This window comes from Cydia fagiglandana, chromosome 15, assembly GCF_963556715.1.
Source record: "Cydia fagiglandana chromosome 15, ilCydFagi1.1, whole genome shotgun sequence".
Taxonomy (NCBI): Eukaryota; Metazoa; Arthropoda; class Insecta; order Lepidoptera; family Tortricidae; genus Cydia; species Cydia fagiglandana.
Window position 1 is genome coordinate 17,348,990 of NC_085946.1, and position 27,236 is coordinate 17,376,225.

At 37.7% G+C, this 27,236-nt stretch overlaps 1 protein-coding gene across 1 annotated transcript in view; it reads left to right on the plus strand.

The window, feature by feature from the left end:
* LOC134671479 (UDP-glucosyltransferase 2) overlaps positions 1–27,236 on the plus strand; it is a 64,993-nt gene that overhangs the window by 15,694 nt on the left and 22,063 nt on the right. The window contains exons 2-4 of the mRNA XM_063529345.1: positions 17,576–17,715; positions 24,119–24,302; positions 25,879–26,376. Of these exons, the coding sequence (XP_063385415.1) occupies positions 17,576–17,715; positions 24,119–24,302; positions 25,879–26,376 (822 nt within the window). The remainder of the gene's footprint in view (positions 1–17,575; positions 17,716–24,118; positions 24,303–25,878; positions 26,377–27,236) is intronic.

Below are 27,236 nucleotides of genomic sequence, written 5' to 3' on the forward strand. Positions count from 1 at the left end.
GATATTGCTATCTCATTCTACCGCATGGCTAAGTCCTTTGGAGTGGCCGGCGTTGGCCCATCGTGTAGAGGAGCCATTTAATGTCTCTAAAGCCGACCACTGACTAACAGGCCGCCGGACGGTATCGGCCTGTCAGTTAGAACAAAAATTTGACAGTTCCGAATAACTGACCGGCCGATACCGTCCGGCGGCCTGTTAGTCAGTGGTCGGCTTAAGTGCCACTTGCAACATCCCATTTATTCGCGGTTAAGGTGGTTCGCTTTTCATACAAAATTCAATCAAAGCTCATTAAGTAACTACACACTATTAGTACACAAATATTTCCGCATTTATCTTCTTTCGAATATTCGTTTGCGCGAAATTAACAGGAAAACAATGTTTGATACAGAAATCATGCAAAAATCATAGTTAACTTTTCATCAATTTTACTTATGTGTGTGTCACAAATGCCGTGTACAGATACATTTGCGACGTTGCCATACCATTTCCGACGTTGCCGGGCTGACCACGACTCGAATTTGGAGTGCCGTCATGTTTAGTGCAATTTTGTTGACACTGATATTTGACAGGTAGTTAATTGACCTAAGCGAGAAGTTCGTCAGCTTATTTAAGAACTATCATGGCGTGTTATGCAAACAGTCGCTTTTTTGCTTGCAAACGGAAGATTCCTGGTTCGATCCCCAGTCATTGTATGCTGGAACATAACTTTTTGTATTTTTGTTACACCTAAATGTAGTATTGTTTTTTTATTTTTAATTAATTTTTCTTATTATCATACATCGATTATTAAGTATGGGCTACACGTATTCTTTTATTTTTACAAAGATAATTAGAAATTATACTCTACCTAATCTCTCTGATTTTTACAATCAGGACATCCTCACTGCAATAAAAACCGGGCAAGTGCGAGTCGGACTCGCGCACGAAGGGTTCCGTGCCATAATGCAAAAAAAAAACAAAAAAAAGCAAATAAAAAACGGTCACCCATCCAAGTACTGACCACTCCCGACGTTGCTTAACTTTGGTCAAAAATCACGTTTGTTGTATGGGAGCCCCATTTAAATCTTTATTTTATTCTGTTTTTAATATTTGTTGTTATAGCGGCAACAGAAATACATCATCTGTGAAAATTTCAATTGTCTAGCTATCACGGTTCGTGAGATACAGCCTGGTGACAGACGGACGGACGGACGGACGGTCAGCGAAGTCTTAGTAATAGGGTCCCGTTTTACCCTTTGGGTACGGAACCCTAAAAACCTGATAACACTGAGTATGTGGGGGAAGCGCTGCTGGCCTAACGGAAAGCAATTTGGAGGTCGCGGGTTCTAACCCCGGCTCGTACCAATGATTTTTCGAACTTTTGTACCTATTTATACACCGATACCTATTTTTCGGTGAAAGAAAACAATGTGAGGAAATCGGACTAATCCAAATAAGTTTACTCTCTGGGTTGGAAGGTCAGGGCAGTCGCTTTCGTAAAAACTAGTGCGCATGCCAATTCTGGGATTAGTTGCCAAGCGGAGATTGAATATCTGGGAGACCGACCAAAGCTTACAAAACATAAAAACTCAAAAATGCGCGTTTTCTCATAGACCTAGCTAAGAGATCAAACCCCTTATAGCAAATTTCATCGAAATCGTTAGAGCCGTTTCTGATACCATCCAAATATATAAATAAATAATTATATATCTAATAATTGCTCGTTTAAAGGTAAGATAACACAAAGGAGAAACAAAAAGAAATTACCTACTCGCACCAGTCTTGAACCCGAATCCTTTTGCACGTATTTCCACGAACATACCGTTACGCTATTGCAACATACTTACGTTGTGTGAAATTGTCTACTACAAGGATCACGGAAACACTGTTTGCATGTGTGAGTAATAGTAGGAAAAAGCGTGACAGCAACACTCCGTCGAATTAAAAAGGTGGTTTTTGCACAATGAAGTATTCAATGTTTATTTTAATAGTTCAATATTTACTTAAAGAGTGCGCGAAACATACTTTTAAGTATACAAATACCAAGACCATTTCACAAAAAAATAAAATCTGAAATTTTGCAAAAGTGGTGCCATCTAGCGAGAGTTAGGTTTTGAGTAACCTAGGCGAACCACCTTAACCGGTTAAACCTGGAATTAACCAGGTTACCAACAGTACAATTTGACACTGGTTTAACAGTTTAACGGTTAACCCCGCGTTAGTGGGATGGTGCAAGTAACCCTTAGTTTGCAGTACATTGCTGCTCGGTACCTAAATAAAATAAAAAATTACGAGGTCATAATTAAGTGTAAAAAACTTCTTAATTCATGATTACAAGGTAAATTCTACGCCTGGTTTGATTTATTGTCCGTACCTATTGGATTTACACATGATATATTTGGGTCCATATTGGGTCGCATAATAATTGATTGTCCTAATGTAATGTTACGCATAAAACTCATTTCGCATAATTGTTATTGAGCTGGAAATATTAACATTTCTGAAAAATTATAACACAAACCTAACCTAACCTACCCTATTCTATACAACCTATGCAAAATATTTTCGAAAATACTTTCTGTTTCAGCTGGAGAAAAAATATGCGAAAAGAGATTTATGCGTAACATTACATTATGACAATCAATTATTATGCGATGAGATAGGATCCCGGTATATTAACTTTAATACAAATACAAACTATGAATAATTACCTAAGGTATTCATAAAGGATTTCGCGCTAACTATGAAGTGTTAGCAGGAATGTTAGTAAACAACCACACAAACAGTACAATGGGGCCCATTAGTGTTAGTCTTATTAGGTAGCCCACCCGATAGGTATAGACTGAGTAGAATACCTAATGACTATGAGGAGACTATTAAAATAGCTAGCTTTTTCCCGTGACGTCGTCCGCAGGTATTACTTTCCCTGTTTGACCTCTTTCAGAATTAAAAGTCAGTAATGTATGTAGGTAGTTTTATAGATATTTTTAAGGTACTATTTTTCCTTTCTTTGAGCAGCACTTATAGAATGGTTGGTAAACAAAACATTAACCCAATATTATCGTAAATAACAATAATAAGTATCAAAATATTCTAATATTAATAAAACCAAACAACTTACCGTAAAACGGGGTGAGTAGGTTTCGCGGGGAGAGGTGGGTTTGAGAGGGGGGGTGAGAAGAAATTTTAAGGCTACTGCTACAAAAATAATGTATTCCAATTTAAAAAATGGAGCTATAGTAATACGCATAATAAAAAAAAATCGATCCAACAATCTTCCAAAATCACTTTGTATGAAAAACCCTCTCACCCCAAATTTGAGGCACTACGGGGTGGGTTTTCCTCTTTATCGTCAAAGTTATGAAATGGAACTACCCAAAATAAAATACAAACTAAAATACAAACGTCCGAACCACTTATTATATACACCATTCAGTTTTCACATGTACTTAAAAATACAATTTTATCGAGGTTTGAAAGTCAAATTTCACCCAACTCACCCCATTTTACGGTACCTACGGAATTAATTGTCGCTCATTTGCGTTTAGTAAAATATCGCTGACCGCTGTGACACTGGACTCGCTATTCATAATAATTAAAGGTGCCATACGCATATTACATATAATATTATTGATTAAGTGAATCACTAGAATCACCTATAATATGATATTCACCCCGTAAATTATTGCAGTTGACTAAAAAGCAACCTGTTTCTTAAGTAGTTCTTTATTATAAGCAAAGACATATGTAACTTCGTTTAAGATGAATAAAGTCTTAGGAAAAAACGTGCCTCGGAAATCAAGAAAAAGTCATTCTCGCATAGATGGCGCACACACCTTTGGCCTATTCTCGGCTAGATGGCGTAACGACACCGTTTAATATTTAACAATTTTACCACATAGATACCAGTGAATGAACATGGGTCAAAATGATATAAAAATAATAAAACTATTTATCCATATAAAGTCAATTTTTTTGATAATTTTATACGTGTTTATTTTGAGTTATAGTCGTGTGTCGATAGATGGCAGTTAATTTACTGTGACTACAAAATTTGCAATGACAGGACCCCTTTATACTATCTATTTTTTTTTGGTATCGCGGTAATTCAACACCCTCTATGACACGAATAATGACACGTAAAGGACAAATCCTGTAAAAAGTGACATTTTCTTCAACCAAAATCGTCACTTTTGACACTGACAAATCAGAATATATCGGAAACAGATCGAATAATCAAACTCAATTGGCCTGGATTCTGGAAAGACATATTTGTACACAGGTACATAATATAATATTGTCATTTTTAATCGTGTGCGAGTATGTACTGTAGGTATATGTAAAGAGGCCATATAAGACCGGTTAAGGTTCAGTAAATTTAATATTTAGCCACTACACGACTTCATCTCAGCCATAAGACGTCCACTGCTGAACATAGGCCTCCCCCTTGGACCTCCATTCGTACCGGTTGGAAGCCACCCGCATCCAGCGTCTTCCGGCGGCTTTAACAAGGTCGTCCGTCCATCTTGTGGGTGGACGTCCTACGCTGCGTTTGCTAGTCCATGGTCTCCACTCGAGCACTTTTCGACCCCATCGGCCATCTTCTCTGCGCGCAATGTGGACTACACGACTATAGTGTAATTAAAATTTTAGGGGCCGATTCGGATTTTGAAATAGCCATCTATTAGACATCTTTTAGACATCACCAAGATACGATAACGATATGTTTAAGATCTAACCTGTCAAATTTGACATTTGCGCGATTCTGGAGATACTCTTGAACGATTTCCACGGGATATGACTTAGAGATCCAATTCACATCTAATAGATATCTTACTCTATCTAACGTAAAAGTGACATTGGTTGCTCGAAATGCGCTGCAAAAGAGAACTAGTTGACATCTAAACTATAACGTATCTAGAATGGATCTAGTACGTGTCGTCTCTTGTGAATATCTTGATGTTCGAATACGGCAGTAAGTCTTGTGCGAGGAGCTAGAGTTCATTGACCCTTCAGCCTTCACCTACGCGGCATTTATAAGGCTTGCGATAACGCAAATATAATTGACTTGTTGAATGGGGGTATTCGGGTAATTTAATATGTCGGATAATTCCGTCGAGCATAGTTGACTCGACGCCGACGCTCGGGAGACACTTGTGGGGTCTCTCTTCTCTCTTACGATTGTATTTCCCCTACCACAATTTTTGCACATAGCCAATACAATTTTGTTTAGATGTTTGACGTTGTCGGTGTTGCCAAATATAACTGCTACGTCCCACGGGTAATGGTACCTTATAGCGGTTGGCGCTTACGCTATTATTAACGCCACTCCAATAGAAAGAAGTGTCGTGCAATCAGTGAAGGCATATACAAGGAAACCGCCTTTGGGAACATTGCCATTCAAATTCTCGGCACAAATTAGCACACATACACAATTACGCCTACATTTAAATAAGACGATACGTTTACAGAGCCTGTAATCGAAGCTGGTAAACGGAATAATAGTCATCTCTATTGCACAAATGTACATAGCTAAGTGTAGATGAAATGCATATAACGTCAATAACTACCAATCAGCGACATTAATCCGCTAATAACCTTCTTGCTGTACGTACTGGCCGCTGAGAGTCCGCGGTTCATATTTGATTAGAATATGACTTGGACGGGGATAGGTTTATGCAATACATCGAAGAACCAGTCAAATATTTCACGTATAATAATTTAATGCAATTAAAAGATAACTAGTTAAAATTTTGTTAAGAAATAACAAACTAACTCAACATAAGTAAATATTAATTGTTGTATAAATGTATTCCGCTATTATAAGTATTTTTTACAGCTAGGTATATTTTATTATCAATCTGTAAGGCAGAGCGAAGTCACGTTCAGGTATAGTCTGTCCGTTTTTCTAAGATCAAGATCAAGTATAGTAAATGTATGGTGAGCTTGATTTTATTAATCGGACAGCCTGCAAAATTTACATGGGTACACGAATCGGGTCAAAAAATTATGAACAGGCGGAGACACAATAAAGGCTCATCCCCAATTTCAGTTCCAATGGAAATATTTTATATGTACGAGTATATAGCCGGTCAAGCAAGTTTGTCAGTAGAAAAAGACGCAAAATTAAAATTTTGTATGGGACCATAACCGTTCGCGCGCTTACATTTTCTAAATTTGGCGCTCTTTTCTGCTGACGGAAATGGCTTGAGAGAGTACCTGGTCGTAGCATATAGTCGTGATAGCAGAAGGTGGCTTCAAATGATCAACATATTCAGGTAATGTGTGTATTTGATAAACTAATTCATTGAAAGAGTGACAGAAAAAACATATCTACATATAGGAGACCGGGTATGGTTATCTCATGAGTACAAATCGGTAAAGCAGTTTTATTAAGCTGCGTGAAGTCGTGAACCCTTTTTCTGACAAGTGGAAATCTTCATCTTTGAAATTAATAGAACATATTCTAGATCTCTTGTCAGGCATCCAATCAATTTCATGTCTTTCTAATTGGACAGCTTTTGTCCATAGTTCTCTGCGAATAGGATCTTAAGGGAATCTGAATGGAAAGTAACATAACAAATACTAGAATAACAATACGAAATTTGATAATTAGGTAATTTGAAATAACTAGGTAGTTTTTATACCTCCATCCCATGAAAGAAAAAAGGATGATATAAATATGTAAGAAGGAATTTATTACAATGTAGGATACCTAAATCAAACTAAGTTAATAAAATTGTCTACTTCATTTAGCATAACATCATCCCTATTATCCTCGTAATTTAAAAAGTCGTATGTTATTATGAAAGTCGTATGCAGGTGTTACGTTTTAGCTTAGCACGGTAATATTGAAAAAATGTCGTCATATTTATTCCAAATTTTAGTGAATTTATCTGTTTACTTACATGTGAAAAGTGATTCCAGTGGCCTTGGTATGAGCAGAGTAACTTCTGCACCACTTCCAGACACATGAAGCCATTTTTAGTTATAAAAAAACGTTGTTTTTATAAACCAATTTAGCCATTTGTCACTGACTGTCAACTCGGTCGAACTGAGGTTGCCAATTGAGCAGTTTGTAAGTACCGCCTATCGCGGGGTAGTTTACGTTGGGTCATAATTGAGCGGACAGAATGTTTCCTTGTATATTCGTTCACTGCGTGCAATGTATGGGGTCCAATACTCGTTCCGAACAGACTCTACTATTGCGGTGATATGCGACGTAAGCGCCAGCCGTACGTACCTACGTACCTTTTTCCGTGGAACGTCACAATTGTGTTGACACTTACGTTATTCGTAGTTAATGGCGTCAGTACAAAATATTTGGAAATGATATCTCATTGTTTGAGGCAATTATTTATTCTGTTTTATGACTGTGAGGTCTATGAGTAACAAAAATCCTATTGTAATATTCGTAAACAGAATGGTGTTTGTTAAGTAAATAACCAGTAAATTGGCTTTTTAGGGTTCCTTACCCGAAGGATAACAACAGGGGCCCATTGATTAACAGTCCGCCGGACGGTATCGGCCTGTCAGTTAGAATAAAACTTTGACAGTTTCAAACAACTCACAGGCAGATACAGTCCGGTGGACTGTTATGGTAGGTAACATTCCATTTCTAACCGCAGCTGCACTACCGGTACTGAACGCGTCGCTGTCATTGTCAATTTCCATAGTAAAATTGACAGTAATGCAGCTGCGGATAGAAATGGAATGTTACCAGTGGCGGATTTGCAGTCTTTGCCGCCCTAGGCCCCAAGCCTTGTGGCCGCCCCTTTCTCAGCATCAGCACCCATCATATTGACTAGGTACATTTAGATCAGGCAACGAAAATATATATTATAGAGGGAAATGCTTGGGACACATTTTTTACTTAGTAACTTTTTTGGACTCGTTAGGAGGTGAACATATCAAAAGTAGGGAGGTTTGGTGTGAAGGTCACATTTTTCGGTTTTTCGCTTATTATTATCTCAGAAACTATACGTCCTTGTGACATGATCATAGGAACATAGGTTTTACGAAAAAATAAGCAAATACTTATTCATTTTAAGTGACAGTTTTACCAATAACATTGACTTTTTATGTACCTACAAAAACATTCAAGAAATCTATAAAAGAAACATAAGAAAAACCTTTTATTTTGCCTATTTTCTTAAATAACTGCTAAACTATTTATTCTAAAAGTATAAAAAAAATATTTGAGATTCTTACAATGAGATCTTTGATTTGATATGTAACACGATATAGTTTGAAGTACTTTATTTTTAGATTTTCCCATTTACCCTCCAAAATGGCCTCCATATTTAAAATTCATTTATTTACGTTACACGTCCATCTTTGGGTCGCAAACTTACATATGTGTGCCAAATTTCAACTTAATTGGTCCAGCAGTTTCGGAGAGAATAGGCTGTGACAGACGGACAGCCAGACGCACGAGTATAAGGGTTCCTAGCGGTAGGGTTCCTTTGTTTGCGCTAAGTGTGGCGGCCCTCCAAATATCATAAAAATTATAGCTTGTAGCAAATTTAACCAACTTTCATTTTGTATAATGATCATGTCGTTAGAATGCATAGTTTCCGAGATATAAGCGAAAAACTGAAAAATGTGACCTTCAAACCCCTCTCTTCCCCCCGGCTCAAGGGCTACGGCCGGGGACTTTTGATATACCTCCCATCACCTCCTCCTAGATAGTCCAAATAAAGTTAGGTACAAAGTCAAAAATTGTGTTTCAAGCATTTCCCTCTATAGGTACCTTTTTTTTGAGAATTCGTTGCCTGGCCTAATTTTGAGTTATTTTTTCGTTATCATCAGCGAATTTTTTGTCACAATTTGCCGCCCCTAATATCTCGCCGCCCTAGGCCCGGGCCTACTGTGCCTTATGGGAAATCCGCCACTGAATGTTACCCTTAATCAGGGGCCCCTTAAAGACTCGTATTTTGAAATTTGGCGCCCCGGGCCAATAAGTTTTGTCGCCCCAGAAGTCAAGGAAGGAAAACAAAATGCACCCCCGCCATGGCCTAGATGGCTTTAGGGTTACTACGTCTGTCTGTCTGTCTGTCTGTCACCAGGCTGTAACTCATGAACCGTGATATTATTATAGTTGATCACAGATGATGTATTTCTGTTGCCGCTATAAATACTAAAATAAAATACTAAAATACAAATACTAAATACTAAAAACCGAATAAAATAAATTTTAAATGGGGTTATTCCCATACAATCCCTTGTTTGAGGAATGGTACGGAACCCTTCGTGCGCAGGTCCAAATCGCACTTGGCCGGTTTTTTATTTGTTATCAATATTTAAATATGGCATGTTCCTTTAAGGTAGGGTTGCCATAAGTGTCGGGGCTCAGACCGGGACATTTAACGAAAACCGGCCAAGTGCGAGTCAGACTCGCCTTCCAAGGGTTCCGTACATTACACAATTTTCAACAATGTATATTTTGATGTGAAACGTGAGTGAAATGTTTAAAAAAGACCCGTAAGGGACGATCAAAAACTAAGTAATAAGTCCGACGCACGCTTGACTGCATATTTCTAATAAGTTTTTCTGTCATCTATAGGTAAGGAACTATTTAGTATTTTTTTTTTTAATTTTAGTAGTTTCGGAGATAAAGAGGGGAAGTGGTAATTTTTTGTCTATTTACTTAAATTACTTCTAAACTATTAATCTTAAAATTATTAATAAAATATATTTGAGATTCCCACAGCTCTATCACTTGATATATAACACCATATAGTTTGCAAAACTTTGTTTATTAAGTGTCTCATTTACCCCCCAATAAGTGCCCCCTATGTTTAAAATTCATTTTATTTACGTTACATGTCTGTCTTCGGGTTATAGATTGACATAATATATGTGTACCAAATTTCAACTTGACTGTCACAAAAAATGTAGGTACCTAAATGAAAACGCGAGCGAAGCGAGCGCGAAAATTTTTCGAGATAATAGTAGGTAGATTTTTAGGATTTCGTACTTCAAAAGGAAAAAAACGGAGCCCAAATAGGATCACTTTGTTGACCGTCCGGCCGTCTGTCTGTCTCAATCCCCCGTACTAAATAACTATGATTTATAAACCGGGACAATTTGCTTATGGGCCGGGACACCGGGACATCATGCTTCAAACCAGGACATGTCCCGGCGTACCGGGACGTATGGCAACCCTACTTTAAGGTAACATCTCTAGTATATACTGTACAGTCAGCGCCACATATCGAAATACAACTTTATTACTATAGAAATAAGGATGTGTCGGGATATATTTGGCCAATCTGGCCGTCACTTCTGTGCTAGCTTCAATGGTACCTAAACGTTGTCCCGCAGCGGACATACACTCGGATGCATCGACGTACATCTCAGGATAAGCCTTACGGGTACATACTAATAATGGTACTACAGTTGCCTCCAGAAACTCGCGAACTAAATTGACATGAGTTTGACAAATAAAATGATACCAGGAATAGCAAAGAAAAAATAGTCAGGAGTATATGTCGATAAAATGATATCGATAAGGAAGATGCACTTACTACCCATGTCGTAATTATAAAGGGGTCACAAACGATTTCGATTTGTATGAATGTGACGAGAAAAGTGGTTGATTCGATTGTATGATTGTGCCGTTACCAATCAAATCAGGAGGTGCGGATGTGAAACTGACAAATTTCAATGTTAAGACGAAACAGGAGCTGAGTTTTAAAAATTTTAGGTAAATATACCCATCTCGCTAACGGAAGCGGCTCCTAAAACTAGTGCGATAAGGACAAGGCGAAAAATCCTGCGTAAAAATCTCAAAAATCGAGGTTTCTTACTCGACTGTTTCCTCCTCCAAAACTTAACCAATCGTAACCAAATTTGGAAATCTAAATGATTATGAAATTATCTGTGCCGGGCCGTTTTGCTTTTTTGGCTAATTGATATCAGTTTTGAATACTACGCCTCTCATTGCGGCATAGTCAATGAGGCCATTTTGGCCATTTTTGAAAGGCTCTACTAGCGCCTTAAAAAACAAAAATATCAAAAAAAGCAAAACGGTCCGACACAGATATTGACAACATTAATCTGTGTTGAAAAAATCATTGCTCTAGCATCAAAACCCACGGAGGAAACAGTCAAGTACGTTTGTATGGAGATATTCAGACCATCTTAATATGCAGGTTTGGGGACAAGTTGTTTAATTGTTTATATCAAGAGCTCGCGGTTGTTGCCATAAATCTAAAATTGGTGATTTTATTTTATACAACGTGACCGGTAGATGAGATTGATCGATAATTAACCCGTGGAGCGCCTTACACAGACACGTGTGCTGGTAACTAGTATAGGAGTTCCATACTACGGTAATTCTGGGGCGCTCCAGGGGTTAAAGTTAGACCAAGAAAACTCTGCAGCGATTTTGATAGCCCACGCAGTGCAACTGTTATTTAAAACGTCATAATTTCATAGAATTTTGACGTTTAAAATAATACTTGCACTGTGTGGGCTATTAAAACGCTGCAGTCTTTTTTTGGTCTAACTGTATTTAAATTCTGACCTAATTGTCAACTTGAATGTCTAGTTTAGGGACTGGTCTTGTTTACAATCGAAGCAATAGGGATCACTGAGACGATTTAATTTTTACGTCCACTCCACACAAAATAAATGAGAAATCTTATCTTATGTCCCCGTCTGGGTCGGCCTTATTGGCCTTACTGTTTATATATTATCATTATCACCTTACAACTTGTTACTCTAGCTGTAAGTTTTCCTAACAAATGAAATAAAATAAATATAATAAAATATTTATTTAATTACCTACAATATGTTTATCCAATATTCTTGTATCTATTACTATAAAATTGCACAATATTCAAAATACCAAGTAACATTTGTAAAATAATTTAAATTACTTAAAGATACATTTTAACTGACCGCGCAACAGTAGCGCCGCTAGCGGTGAATTCTCGCGATATTCTCTAATTAAAACTTTTTTGAAAATATCGATAAGAACAGCACTGGCCAAACTGTGGTATCATTTGTGCACATTGACCTGTCAATTTAGTTCGCGAGATTCTGGAGGCAACCTTAGTTCAGCGGTGTCACTCATGAATTCGAGCGAATCGTGCCGTCTAACGGAACTAGTTGCGACCAATCACGCGCGTGATGCAAACTCATCAGCCAATCGCTTTGTAGCGGTGTTACCCCGCTGTACTGGCCCCATTTATGCCCCATTCTTATTGCCCGTAAGGCCAGTCCTGAGATATATGCCAATGCCGAGATGCGTTATTATTTTTTAATAGTTATAAGTCATAGTCGTAAATTATCTCAATTAGTCCTTAAATAAATGATAATTGAATTGAAATTATTTTTAAGTGTTATTTTAATTCTAAGCTTAGAATAAATTTGAAAGTGGAAAAATTACTGTCTTGGCCGTGTTTATCCAGAGGCCGTGAGTTCAAGTCTCACCCACGACAGTAATTATTCCACTTTTAAATTTATTCTAAGCTTAATAGCATCGTTCGCAGACGTTTCTGCTTGTTAAAAATTAAAAAAAGTCAAACTTCTATTCTATGAAATGATGCCATTTAACAGTTGCAATGCGTGAGCTATCAAAATAGCTGCAAACTTTTCTTGTACTAACTCTACTTCCACATTACGCGGGTATTACGTTGTATTGAGGTATAACTGGCGTGCCGTTGCGTCACGCATGCGCGATCTGTGTCGGCCATAACCTGCCTTTAACTATCTTCTACGGAAAATTAATGACCTCATTCATACACTACTTACTGTCATCTTACGACTTATGTTGCCACACTTACTAATAGATCGCCATTCATAACATAAGTGGTGTTTAAGTATGCTCTTGTATGAAACGAGCAGACGAATCGCCTGATGGTAATGCGAAATGTGTGGGTGAAATGTTCGTATAGACATAGATGTTTCATATTTCACATTATTAATGTTAACATTGATAGAGTTAGACCAATATAAGTTTGTAACGGTTTTGATAGCACACGCAGTGCAAGTGTTATGCAAACTTCTATGAAATTATTACTTTTCTTAATCTAAGTCTATAGCGTTTATTGTGGCATTTCCGCACTTTGCCTTTGCTACTACAAAGTCGGGCGGATTACGTAGCTTTGAGTTTAAACTCTCTATTATATTTTTTTTACCTTTAAGCCATTCATCCCTCTACACTTTCAAAAAAACTGAAAAAGAGAATAGATGATACACACCTCCTGGGATTGCACAAACTCGGATTACACGGCAGCTTGCTGGGAATTAATTCTTCGTAAAAATCTCATTTGATTGGGCTATTTAGAAAGACTTATTCTAACATTTTCGCAATTTTACAACTTAAAATCAACTCAATGTTCTGCCACTTATTTTACATATCACGCAATATCGCATTGAAGACCGCCTATCTAACGTCACAGAACATAAACCCATAAAACGAATTACGAAAATTAATTACCTACTTCGTTACAAAACATAATAAAAATGTACTAATAATCACGTGAATATTGCGCCGGCGCATGGCTCTGGCGCAATTGGATCACTTGGCCATTTCACTTTGCGAAATACCGATATGCATAAGTGTGAACAACTGGTACTAGGACTGGCTGATTATAATTTCCTTGGCATCTAGATCCTGTTACTAAAAGTTTCTTACAAAAATGCACTTTTCAATTGTGAAATTTTCTGTGAATTTTATGTATTTTATACTTACGTACAATCACGAGATCTTTCGATTTTTAAAGTATCTAAACATGAGCTGAGTATAACTTTATTACTTATATCGCATTGTCTAAGAGAAGATTATGTTAATCATTATGATTATTTAATTACTGATTTAAATATGCTATACATATTATAACTATGTTATACGCAATATAAATCTCGTGCTATAATATTAATCATCCTAAAAATTTTAATAATAATACATATAATTACGGCGTTAACACAAAAAACTCTCATCACCCTTAGGAATAGTAAAATTCTCACATTATTAAATAATGACCAATTATTGCATGAAGGCTATTTATTAATTGATAATCTCAACAATAGGCCGGGAAAATGACTATTAGCTAAATATTATTTCTGGATTCAATGGAAATATTGGATTGAAAATGTAATTTTTTCATTGAACCATCAACTATAATTCCACGCTTTTCTGTATTTTAACTACTTATCGACCTAACCGTTGAGTTAATTGCATGAAAACTTTCGTGAACTATATATATTAAATTTGACCAATGATATGTTCCCCGTTACTGCATATTTTTGAACTAGCTGTTGCCCGCGACTTCGTCCGCGTGGAATCTTATCTTCAATATTTTACATCTTTAGTACCTATAATTTTCATATCCAAGCAATGTTGAAATTAAGTACTTTTCTTTTTTAGCAAGTTGTATGAAGTTTAAAGTCAAGTGGATTTTGATGTTGGTTGCTGAAATTACTTTTCTTGTATTCTCATAATAGGTACCTATGCCCTTTACAAAAATTCAAGTTCCGCATTCCGCACTCACAAAATATCTGATCTCCATATAAACTTTCAACCCCTTTCTCACCACCTTGGGGGATGATTTTCAAAAATGCTTGAATTCGTTTTCATGTTTTTTTAATTTTATACCTTTTTTTCCAAAAAGTTAAAGTTCCTAGCTTAAAATTAAATTTACACCCCGACACGAATTTTTATCCCCTTTTTAGCCCCCTTAGGGATTGAATTTCCAAAAACGTTGCAATTACTTTTTTTTGTAATCGGCTTTTATGTCTTTCTTTTCTAAGAAGTTTCAAAGCATTTGTAATGGATTCAAACTTTGAACCCCATTTTAACCCTGTTCGGGGATGAATTGTACAAAACGCTGAAATTACTTTTATTGTCTTCTTATAATATACCTAAATACAAAGATTCAAGTCCCGCGCTCGAAAAAATGTTTGATATCCATACAAACTTTCATCCCCTTTATAACCCCCTTAGGGGTTGAATTTCCAAGAACGTTGCAATTACTTTTTTTTTGTAATCGGCTATTATGCCTTTCTAAGAATTTTCAAAGCATTTGTAATGGATTTAAACTTTCAACCCCTTTTTAACCCTGTTAGGGGATGAATTTAAAAAAACGCTGGAATTACTTTTCCTGTCTTCTAATAATATCCCTAAATACAAAGATTCAAGTCCCACACTCGAAAAAATGTTTGATATCCATACAAACTTTCAACCCCTTTTTCACCACCTTAGGGGTTGAATTTTCAAAAATGCTGAAATTAGTTTTCTTGTATTTTGATAATATATCTTTTAACGAAGTTTCAAATTCGTAGCTGAAAAGAAAACTTTAACCCCATACAAACTTTCATCCCCATTTTAACCCTGTTAGGGGATGAATTTTACAAAACGCTGAAATTACTTTTATTATTTTCTAATAATACATATCCCCAAATACAAAGATTCAAGTCCCGCGCTCGAAAATTTTTTTGATATTCATACAAACTTTCAACCCCTTTTTCACCACTTTGGGGGTTGAATTTTCTAAAACGCTGAAATTAGTTTTCTTGTAGTTGAATTTGATACTTTTTTACAAAGTTTCAAGTTCCTAACTTAAAATAAAATTTGCACCCGAAGACGAACTTTCATCCCTTTTTTAACCCCCTTAGGGGTTGAATTTCCAAAAACGTTGCAATCACTTTTTTTGTAATTGGCTATTATGCCTTTCTACGAAGTTTCAAAGCATTTGTAATGGATTAAAATTTTCAACCCCTTTTTAACCCTGTTAGGGAATGAATTTTACAAAACGCTGACATTACTTTTCCTTTCTTCTAATAATATCCCTAAATACAAAGATTCAAGTATACCACTTGAAATTTTTTTTGATATCCATACAAACTTTCAACCCCTTTTTTCACCACCTTAGGGGATGAATTTTCAAAAACGCTGAAATTAGTTTTCTTGTATTTTAATAATATATCTTTTTACGAAGTTTCAAATTCCTAGCTTAAAAGAAAACTTTAACCCCATACAAACTTTCATCACCTTTTTAACCCCCTTAGGGGTTGAATTTCTCAAAATCGCTTCTTATCTCTTGTACACTTTATAAATGCAATCTGGTGTGCAAATTTCAACTTTCTGGCTTTTGTAGTTTCGGCTCTGCGTTGATGAATCAGTCAGTCAGTCAGTCAGGACACTTGCATTTATATATATAGATGACTGATAAACGCGCAAAGCTTAACGCAGATGGCGCTGATATCTTTAAAAAATTGTCGAAAAATACTTAAGTTAAACCGTAGAATTAGTTCAAAGAACTTCTCATATTTCGATATTCCTAATCCAAAAATATAAACCACATACAGACCCATGGCTTTTTAACCTCATTGGTACCTATTGCCTATCTCAACGCTATACATATTATGTTGACATAGTTAATCACTACATCTTATATAAAACAAAGGCCCCCGCCGCGTCCTTCTGTTTGATAAAACTCAAAAATTACTGAACGGATTTTCATACAGTTTTCACCTCAACATAGTAATTCTTGAGGAAGGTTTAGGTGTATTAACTTGTTAAGGTTTTGTGTAACCCGTGTGAAGCCGGGGTCGCTAGTAGTTGACACAGTCGTAGCCGTAACCGCACCGAACAGTGTCATATAACAATAGCACGGGGTCCCACGGCATAGACCCGAATCTCAAGTCCATTCACTATTATAATGATGTCTTTTATGGCTAGACACTCTAGACAGACATATACCGGGTGTGGCCTGTAACACGAGCAAATAAATAAAACATAGGCTGTACTCCTCATACTGACCAACATCTGTTCAGCGACTTTTAAAAATAACTTGTGTTTTGATTATTAATACACTTTAAAGTTTATTCTAAGACGCAATGTATTGCAAATTTTGTTATGTTTAAGGCGTGACAAGCAACGTCAATCACAATGATATGGCGATGGCGTGGCGATGGCGTCCATTGAAGATAATATTTATTTTGTATGAAACATAGGGAGTCTAAATACTTCGTAATTTTTAAAAGTTGTTGAACAAAAGCGTCACCGTTTGAGGAGTACACAATCTATGTTTTAATTATTTGCTCCTGTTACAGGCCACACCCGGTATAATACACACATATAGCATAGACATGCTTACAGTCATTCTTATTTTGATTGTTATTAGTGTTATTACAAAGGAGTAAGGTGCAAAAGTGTAAACATGTCTATGACGTCGACTGTACTTACTTAATTACAAGAAAGACTTTTGAAAAACTTAATATAGTCCGTGAGCTGTAAGAATGGGGTTCGGTTTTCGGGTAGAATCGGGCGTAATCGTATAATAGTAAGTGACATTATTGCCGCGATTATGAATCATTCCGTGACAGATTTTATCATGGAAATTGACAGATACTGCAGCGGAAACAACGACGCCATCCGAACGTTACCTTTATTATGAAAACAGAAAATTAGTAGTACCTAAACACATTACGTTACCGTCGATACCCGAAATTCTACAGCCCGAGTGTCCTTCTAAGAGATCACGGAAGAAAATCCATTAGCTGTACGAGAAAACCTTAGTCGGGTTACTCGGGTTAAGATGTCTTTAAGATCACGCAATAATGATCGTTATTTCCTTTCCAGCTAGGCTCCCGGTGGCCTATCCTGTGCCTGCCGATCCTGCTGGCCTCGGTCTGCGGGAGCGACATCCTCATGGTCACCATGGGTGGCACCAAGTCACACAAGATGCCCTTTTGGGAGCTCTCCAGAGGTCTTATCAGGAGGTATGTATGAAATATCTATTCGCCTTTTTGAATTTTTAAACTAAAACCGAAATTGGGACTTTCTAGCGTGTATTTACTTTTAAAACTTGCATTTTCTGGTGGCATTACTTTTAAAACTTGGTTTTACTAGAATATGAACCTCTTCGTCTTAGTGCTTTCTTGGTTACATTTTAAAGGACTTTTGGCAACCATCCCAAAAATAGGTGCAGGAACTGACTTCCCATACAACCATTTCCAGTCGCCGTTACGACGCGGTGTAGACACATCTTGTGTCGACACCGTCTGTTTCGGTCACAATTCCAGTCGCAGAGTCGTCGCCGTGTCGACACAGTTACCAGAAATGGGGAAGGGTCGACACATGACACAAAGTGACATAAAGTGTGGTCGCCGTGTGCACACATTGTTTCGGGTTTGCGACTACTTTATGCCAATATCATTCGTTCATTCGTTCATTTTGTTCCTGTCAAATGGAAACTGTCAGATGGAAAAATAGTTAAATAAAAATAAGTGTCATTAATACGCCATCTCTAAAACGGATTACAAGACGTAATTATATATTGTTTGCATTTATATTACAATAGGACTTAAATTATAATGGGGAATTAAACTGCTCGAGTGATTTGATAAACTAAGTGTAATATAATCAACGCGCCACCACATTGTTTTAGTTTAGCCAGAAATGAAATTGTTTACTTCTCAGTGCCTGTGTTCATAAATATATTATTTGATGCATTTTTAGTACTTCGATGCGTATACTATACTTAAATAACAGAAATAACGCTTTACATACTACGAAACTTGTTAATTATGATGTATAAATATGGTTTAAGGCTGAGAAATATTGCAGTCACAAAGTAGTCGCAAATGTTTCGACTTTGTGTCGACTCTGTGTAGACACATGACACGCGCTGTCAAAAGTAATAACAAAGTTACTGGATTTGCAAAATGGCTCCTTGTGTTCATTTGTTTTCAGATATTCTCAAAGTGTAAAAATGCCGTGGTCAGAGATGGGACTTAATAGATTAACTGTTTATTCGACTAATTAATGGAATAAAAAAGTTAATCCTCAAATTTTAATCGCGATTAGTTTAGTCGACCTAACATAGATTGAAATTGAATTAATCTGAATATTAATCGAATAAATTATCGATTAAATCTCGGTTGGAAGTTGACAGGGGGCCATTTTTGTACGTAAAAATAATAGAAATGTCTTGCATGCAGATGGTAGCCAAACACTTTGTCATAAAAGTCGAGATAGGTGTCGATTTATAGGTTTTAGGGAGTGCCGATTTCGAAAATGATGACCATTTTGGAATCCAAAATGGCGGCCATGCACTGTGTCATATAAGTCGTCATGGATGTCGTTTTATACATTTTAGGGGGCCCCAATTTTGAAAATGATGACCATTTTGGAATCCAAAATGGCGGCCATGCACTATGCCATAAAAGTCGTCATGGGTGTCGTTTTATAGGTTTTAGGAGGCGCAGATTTAAAAAATGATGACCATTTTGGATTCCAAGATGGCGGCCATGCACTATGTCATAAAAGTCGTCATGGATGTCGTTTTATAGGTTTTAGGGGGCCCCGATTTAGAAAATGATGACCATTTTGAAATCCAAAATGGCGGCCATGCACTATGTCATAAAAGTCGTCATGGGTGTCGTTTTATAGGTTTTGGGGGGCGCAGATTTAGAAAATGATGACCATTTTGGATTCCAAAATGGTGGCCATGCACTATGTCATAAAAGTCGTCATGGGTGTCGTTTTATAGGTTTTGGGGGGCGCAGATTTAGAAAATGATGACCATTTTGGATTCCAAAATGGTGGCCATGCACTATGTCATAAAAGTCGTCATGGGTATCGTTTTATAGGTTTTAGGGGGCGCAGATTACGAAAACGATGACCATTTTGGATTCCAAGATGGCGGCCATGCACTATGTCATAAAAGTCGTCATGGATGTCGTTTTATAGGTTTTAGGGGGCCCCGCTTTCGAAAATGATGACCATTTTGGAATCCAGAATGGCGGCCATACACTATGTCATAAAAGTCGTCATGGGTGTCGTTTTATAGGTTTTGGGGGGCGCAGATTTCGAACATAATAACTATTTTGGAATCCAAGATGGCGGCCATGCACTATGTTAAAAGTCGACATGGATGTCGTTTTATTGGTCATGGTCATCATTTTCGAAATCTGCTCTTCCTAACACCTACAAATCAACATCTATGACGGCTTATATGACAAAGTGCACGGCAGACATCTTGGAATCCAAAATGGTCATCATTTTCGAATTCTGCACTCCCTAAAACCTATAAAACGATATCCATGACGACTTTTATGACAAAGTGCACGGCACACATCTTGGATTCCAAACTGGTCATCATTTTCGAAATCGGCACTTCCTAAAACCTATAAAACGATATTTATGACGACTTTTATGACAAAATACGTAGTCGCCATCTTGGATTATAAAATGATCATCGTTTTCGAATTCTGCACTCCCTAAAACCTATAAATCGACATCCGTGACGACGCAAGTTATCTTTATTTTCAGATCTAACAAATTGCTACAGAATACAAAGGACAAAAAAGAAGCAAGGAAGTAATGAAACAAGCAAAAATACAGATTGACGCAATTGTATGCTTCTTAAATTGTGTCCAGATTTTTTTGTCATAAAAGTTTTTATTTTTCACATATTACTCTCACAAGTTCCGTGACATTTCGACCTTGTAATTTTTTAAGTAAATGTTTTTGTTTATCTATGAGGATCTCACTAGAATAATATAATCAAGCTATGTTTATATTTGATGATTGAAATAGTAACGCAAAAATAAAAATTATATTTGTGTCTTATATTCCAGCCGAAGACTTTTATTTTTCCTTTTCCTTCTACACAAGTTTGGCCAAGTAATAAGAATTTAGGGCTCTCAATTTTATTTTGACTTCTACAACAGTAAAACTACGAGACCATGTTTGGTATCATTTTCGTATAAATTCGCAGTACCAAATTTAGTTATGGTATCACATTGACACCATTCCAAAGTAAAAACATATAAACTTATTAAAATACTTTCTTTTAAACTCCTCTTCACGCTTAAACTGCTGAACAGTTTTAATTTAAATTTAGTACACATATATTTTGAGTCCCGAGACAGGACATAATAAGTTATCTCAAAAATCATCCTTTAAAGGTGTGAAATGAGGTGTAGGGGGGAATTCAGAATTGACTTCTTGAAGTTAATACTGTTTAAGTTTAGGTTTGTGGTCATGTTTTTTTATCATTTTTAACTAAATCAAAGATGTAGACCATCCCAAATTTAATATAAATCGGTTTAGCGGTTATTGATTTCCCGTACAAATTTCCACGCCACTTTTCACACCTTCAAAAGATGATTTTGGTTATAAGATCTATCCTATGTCCTGTTCCAGGACGCAAACTATTTCTATACCAAATTTCAACGAAATCGGTTCAGCGGTTAAGCGTCAAGAGGAGTTTAAAAAAAACCGGCCAAGTGCGAGTCGGACTCGCGTATTAAGGGTTCCGTACATTAAGTCCGACTCGCGCTTGACTGCACATTTCTAATAGGTTTTCCTGTCATCTATAGGTAAAGAACTATTTTGTGTATTCAGACGGATAGACATACAGACGCACGAGTGATCCTATAAGGATTCCGTTTTTTGCTTTTGAGGTACGGAACCCTAAAAAGATTTTTTTTAATTTTGTGGAATGGTGTCAATGTGATACCTTAAATGGATTCAGCAACCCAGATTTATGCGAAAACGATACCATACACGGCCTAGCACCTTCACTGATGTAGATATATCAAGATAAAATTGAGAATCCTAAATAAAATTTCAAGAGCGGATATCTCAAAAACTATTCAACATATCGAAAAAATTGACTGAATAAACTTGTAACAAATTAAATTAACTTTCATTTTGTATGAGTGGCCATGTCGCTAAGATGCATAGTTTCCGAGATATAATCGAAAAACCGGAAAATGGGACCTTCAAAGCCCCCTCTCTTCCCCCCGCTCAAGGGCTACGGCCGGGGACTTTTGATATGTTCACCTCCTAACTTGTACTAACCAAGTTACAGAGTCAAAAATTGTGTTCCGAGCATTTCCCTCTACAACTTTTTGAAGCATTCGTTGGCTGACCTAAGTAGCTTATTGCATTTCTTTAAAAACTTTTCTGTAAAAGGTTGACGGTCGTTGGGCGTTTATATGGTTTTGGTCGATTATTATCATTTGCATCGCCCATGATGACTTACTAGAATTACTTACGAGCACACGAGACACTAATAGTAGTTTGACAAACCTTGGTTTTCAAGAGGTATTTTATATTGACATTTGCTGTCACAAATTTGCTGTCAGATTTAGTCGCAAACCGCACGCAAAGTGCACACAAATGTGTCGACACCTTGTTACGGAAAAGTGTACACACGGCGACGACACTTTGTTTCGAAACAATTCTAGACACATTGTGTGGACTCTGTTACGACACATCTGACATTTAGTTACCACTTTGATGATTCTGCGACTGGAATGGTTATATGGGTTATACGAAGGTGGTTCTGATTACGATCTGACCTTCCAAGCCAGAAGGAATACTAGGCCTTATTGAATAATTGGGTTTAAACTCTAGTTACCTATCTGGCGATGTTTTCTTTAACATTTCTCTAGCCAAGATGAAAATCGCTTGCGCTACGTCAAAGAAACGCCTTCAGCCGGTCTAGACACGGTGAAAATCTCTATCGCTTCGACAACGAAACGCTTTGTGTCTCTCTCATATTAAGCCCCCTCCAGACTATGTGCGTGAATCGCGGCGCGACGTCGCGGAGCGAACATATCGCGAAGTTGACGTATGACTCCATACTCGCACACTTCATGGCGATTTCGCAGTTTGGTTTGCGGCAATATGGCGGAAAAGCATCAGCTGATCGAGTTTAACTGCTAGTCTATGGCATCATACGTGATTTAGCTGTTTTTCCTTTTTTTTTTATTGTAAAACCGTAAAATATAGCTGCTTAATATAATATAATCATAATATAATTCATATTTATCTTGCCACAGAGGAGCCAAAATATTGTGTAATGTGGAGTCTTGCAAGTTCGCGCTTCGCGTCTCCTTTGACGCGGGCCGAAATACCGACAAAAAACGGAGAACAAGGCGCGAAGGCGTGAACAATATGCGAAATCGACGCCACACTTGCGTTCGCGGCTTCGCCCGCGATTCACGCGCATAGTCTGGAGGGGGCTTTAGTGCGACAAGCGTAAGCGATTGCCATGTTGGCTACGCGGCCTGTCTCTCTGTCGCACTAATATGCGCAACGCAAACGATGATCATCATCGCTGGGCCCCCAGAAAACCAAATAAGTAAATAATGCATCATAATTTTCTAGTAACTCATTAGTACTGAACCAGTGTTTGATTGAAGTATGTACAGTCGCCATCAGATATATCAGAGCGGCCGAGGTGCTCAAAAATATCTGAACACGCACTCTAACGCGTTGACAATAGTGGCGTGTTCAGATATTTGTGAGCACCTTGGCTGCTGGGATATATCTGATGGCGACTGTACTCAATAAGGTATCATGACATGGGATTTTGCCAGAGGTCACGTCACTTGTCAAAAAGTAAGGTCTTACCAGTAAAGTAGTCTACTAACCAATGTTACTCATTCATAACATGTGATAAACAACGCTAGTTATATACTACGTTGCCTACGGTGTGATAATAAATATTACTGTGAACCTTGTGTTACTCACAGCTGTAATTACTATTCTGTACGTGACAGAAGTGTATAATCAAGGAATTAAGTTGGACGTATGGTATTCATTAAAACGGTGACGAGAAATTTTATTGCCTTTTAAAACTGGTTGAAAACTATGTAAGTTTTGTTTATTTTTAATGTAAGATAGGATACAACATTTAAAAGTATGCGCGGTTTGTGTTCCCCTTAGAACACGAAGAACAAAATGTCTAAAGGTGGCCACTGACGAACCTTCCAACAGTCCAAATAGCGTGGCTACATTCCAAAATCGGTCCGTGAATGTCAAAAACGTACAATGTTTAGTATTAGGATGCGGTCCATTTGGATGAATCCATTGTAACGGCATCCATTTGGAAGGCTCGTCAGTGGCCTGCTTAAAGGGGCTGATCGCCAGTCCGCCAGTTAATTTTTTTCGGCTATTACCGCGTAAATCGAAGTTCGCAGATTACGGGCATCTTACTCTGTCACTCTAACTACGCCTTCATTGGAGTAAAAGAGAAAGATCCCACAATTTGCGAATTTAAATTTTCGTGGTAATGACCCTGGTCTTATCGGGCGGCCTGCCTAGACCAATAACGTCCACACGCACAAGTGATTAATGATTATTGCCTGCCATTCTATATTCCAGAGGCCACAACGTCACATTCATGAGCGCCTTCCCGCCTGACTTCCACATCCAGGGCCTGGAGGAGATAGCCCCCGAAGGCCTGGTGTCCTACGTGAGGAACTATATGACGTACGATCTGGTGGGAGCCAGGATGAGGGGGGAAGAACCGTTGCCAGTGAAAGATATCTTCAGATACGGATATGAGGTAAATGGTAATGACTGAAAGATGATAATGATATTGATGATAGTTTAGTAATAGCGGGTATAGTTCGTAGGTTTCTAATAGAGCCCGAGCTAATCCTATTGTCTATTGTTAAGTAAAACCGCTCGTGCCACGTGCCACAACCACCTGCATAAAAAGTATCATTCGGTTACTGAGTGCCGGCGAGCCGAACACTACAGAACCAGTCTAAAATGTGTCATCGAGATCCGTAACAAAGGCGAGTTATCGGAGAGCGCACCTACACTGGTTTTTTGAGCGTTGGACTAGCCCGCGCTCAGGTGCCATATAGAATAATTATGACCATTTTTTGCAGGTAAGTAGCACGTGCGGTTTTACTTAACAATAGATAATAGGATTAGCCGCCGGGCTCTATTACAAAGCTACGAACTATAAACCATTTGATGTACAGTCAGTATCAAAGAGTACGGGCAAGGTGGCTAAATAGTAGGAGGACTCCCTTATTATCCGACTCGTAAGAAGGAGGGTATGGTAAATGTATGTCCATTTCTTTCGCACGCCCTACAGCCCAAATGGCTGGACAGTTTTTGACACGTGAGGTGTCGTTGAATTCGACAGAAGTGTGATATACACGGTGGCTAAAAAAATTACCCTCCCATAGTTAACTTTACTAGCCAAAATGTATGAAACAGCCAAATTTTTGTTGTTTTTCGATTTCGGGGTTGGGCTCAGTATAATCCCAAAACCTCCCTCTTTAATCTTAGCGCTTTCACTAAATGCTCCATTATTCCTTTTTGATTAAAATGTTTAGCATCTTTTGTACAGTGTTAAGGACTCAACATAACACCCGATGAATGGAAATCTATAGCAAATACTTAATTAACTAATAAAATACGCTTTTACTCTATTTAGCTATTTTCATTAAATTATTTACGATAGGATTGTTTCGACGATAATGTATTCCAATCAAAAATCTGATTGGGCCTTTCCAAACCATTTCAGCTGGCGTATTATGGATGGCTTTATCCATCTTTATCCACGTGATTAAATAACAGTCACTTTTTAACACCGTGGGATAGAAAGTGACGGATACAGTTTTATCACGCTGTCACGTAGACAAGAACGACCATCATATCCGTACAGAACAAACAAACGAAATCGAGTTTACGATTAACATTCAATTAAATATTTGCGCAATCTATTTAATGAATGGTAAATATTAATTAATGCCTGTGCACGCATAACATTTGGGTATGCTTTATTTGGAAACATGTTGCCACATGTACCTCATTGTGTGAAAAACGGTATTAAATACATAGTTTCGATATACACATAACATAGGATTATTCGTGCGCAGAATTTTATCTAAGATGTCATGCTTTTAAAATTGTTTCTTTCTAAAGGTGACGTTCAGATACAGACTGCACGAGCATAACTGCTGCATTATTGCAGCGCCACGAATATTGCAGCGCACGCAAATATCTAGAATCCGGGCAGAATAAATTGCGCTGAATAATAGCCGGTCAAATAGTCTTTATGATATATGACCCTCGATAAGCACAGAGTCCAATTTCATAATCATATCTCTTTATATCCACAGGCTTGCGACGCCTTCTTAAGCGACATTGAGACGCGCGCCCTCCTCCGTTCCGGTCGGAACTTCGACCTGATCATCCTCGACGGCACCTACCCCGAGTGCGCCTTCGGCATCGTCTACAAACTCAAAGTCCCTTTCATGTACATCAACACAGTTGGCTTCTACGCCATGCCTTTAAGCAACTCAGGGAGCCCTACTCCATTTTCGGTCACCCCTTTCTTCGGCAAAGCATACACTGATAACATGGGCGTTGTGGACAGAGCTATGAACGCAGCTTGGTATATCGGAGCTTACACCATGCATAGCGTCATGGCTGTGTTCCTCCAAGGAGTGCTAAGGAGACACATTGGGCCAGAGATGCCTCATGTGTATGATATGGCGAAGAATGTGAGCTTTATTCTACAGAATGGCCATTATTCTGTGTCGTACCCGCGACCGTATTTGCCTAATGTTGCAGAGGTCGCGTGTATACATTGCAAGGAGGCGAAGAGGTTGAATCCGGTAAGTTAATCTACAGGTAAATTCCGATGTTAACTGCAGATGCCTTAAAGCCCGACATTAAAGATGACAGTCTATTTCCAACGACAGCTGCACTACGGTTGCGACGTTACTGTCATTCATTGTTTTGTCATTAATTTTACTTTGGAAATTGACAATAACATCGACGTGTCGGAGCAGTAGTGCAGCTGCGGTCAGAAATGGAATGTTACCTTAATGCTGCGCCGCTGTAATTGTCAATTTATTTGACAAAATTAGTGACGTTCGCCGCTACATTACCGCCGTGATTATAACGTTCAATCAGCAACTAAGTATTTGCAAATAGCTGAAAGTTTCCAGAAACTAATCAAAGTTGTCAGCAGCAGTCAGTGTACGAGTAAAACAGCAATTTAAGTAAAAACATTAACACAAGTTCACAATAAGGTTTTTATAGAAATTTCTGAAATCTTCCCTGTAAAAAAAGTTTTGCAATTTGAAAACTTTCCGGAGGCCAACCAGTGCTTGCAACTACCTCTCATTTCAGCATATGTTAGATACAAGTATAACACTGCACCAACTTAGCAATCGAGAGAGTTTTGAAACTTTTGAAGCGCTACTTTGGACAAATCCAGGAGCACAGAATTTGCCAGAAAGTTGAGTCTTTGTTATTGCAAAATTGGTCAAACAGCAAAAAGTTATTACAATACAAGCGGCCGTCGCTTACGTCGCATAGCGCCGCAATAATATTGGAGCGGCGTTAATAATAGCGTAATCGCCAACCGCCATAAGGTACCTTTTCTGTGGGACGTCGCATATCTCTACTATATCGTATCTAGTTATTCTCCAATTCATTTCCAAAATCGAGCAATAAGATACGTCAATTA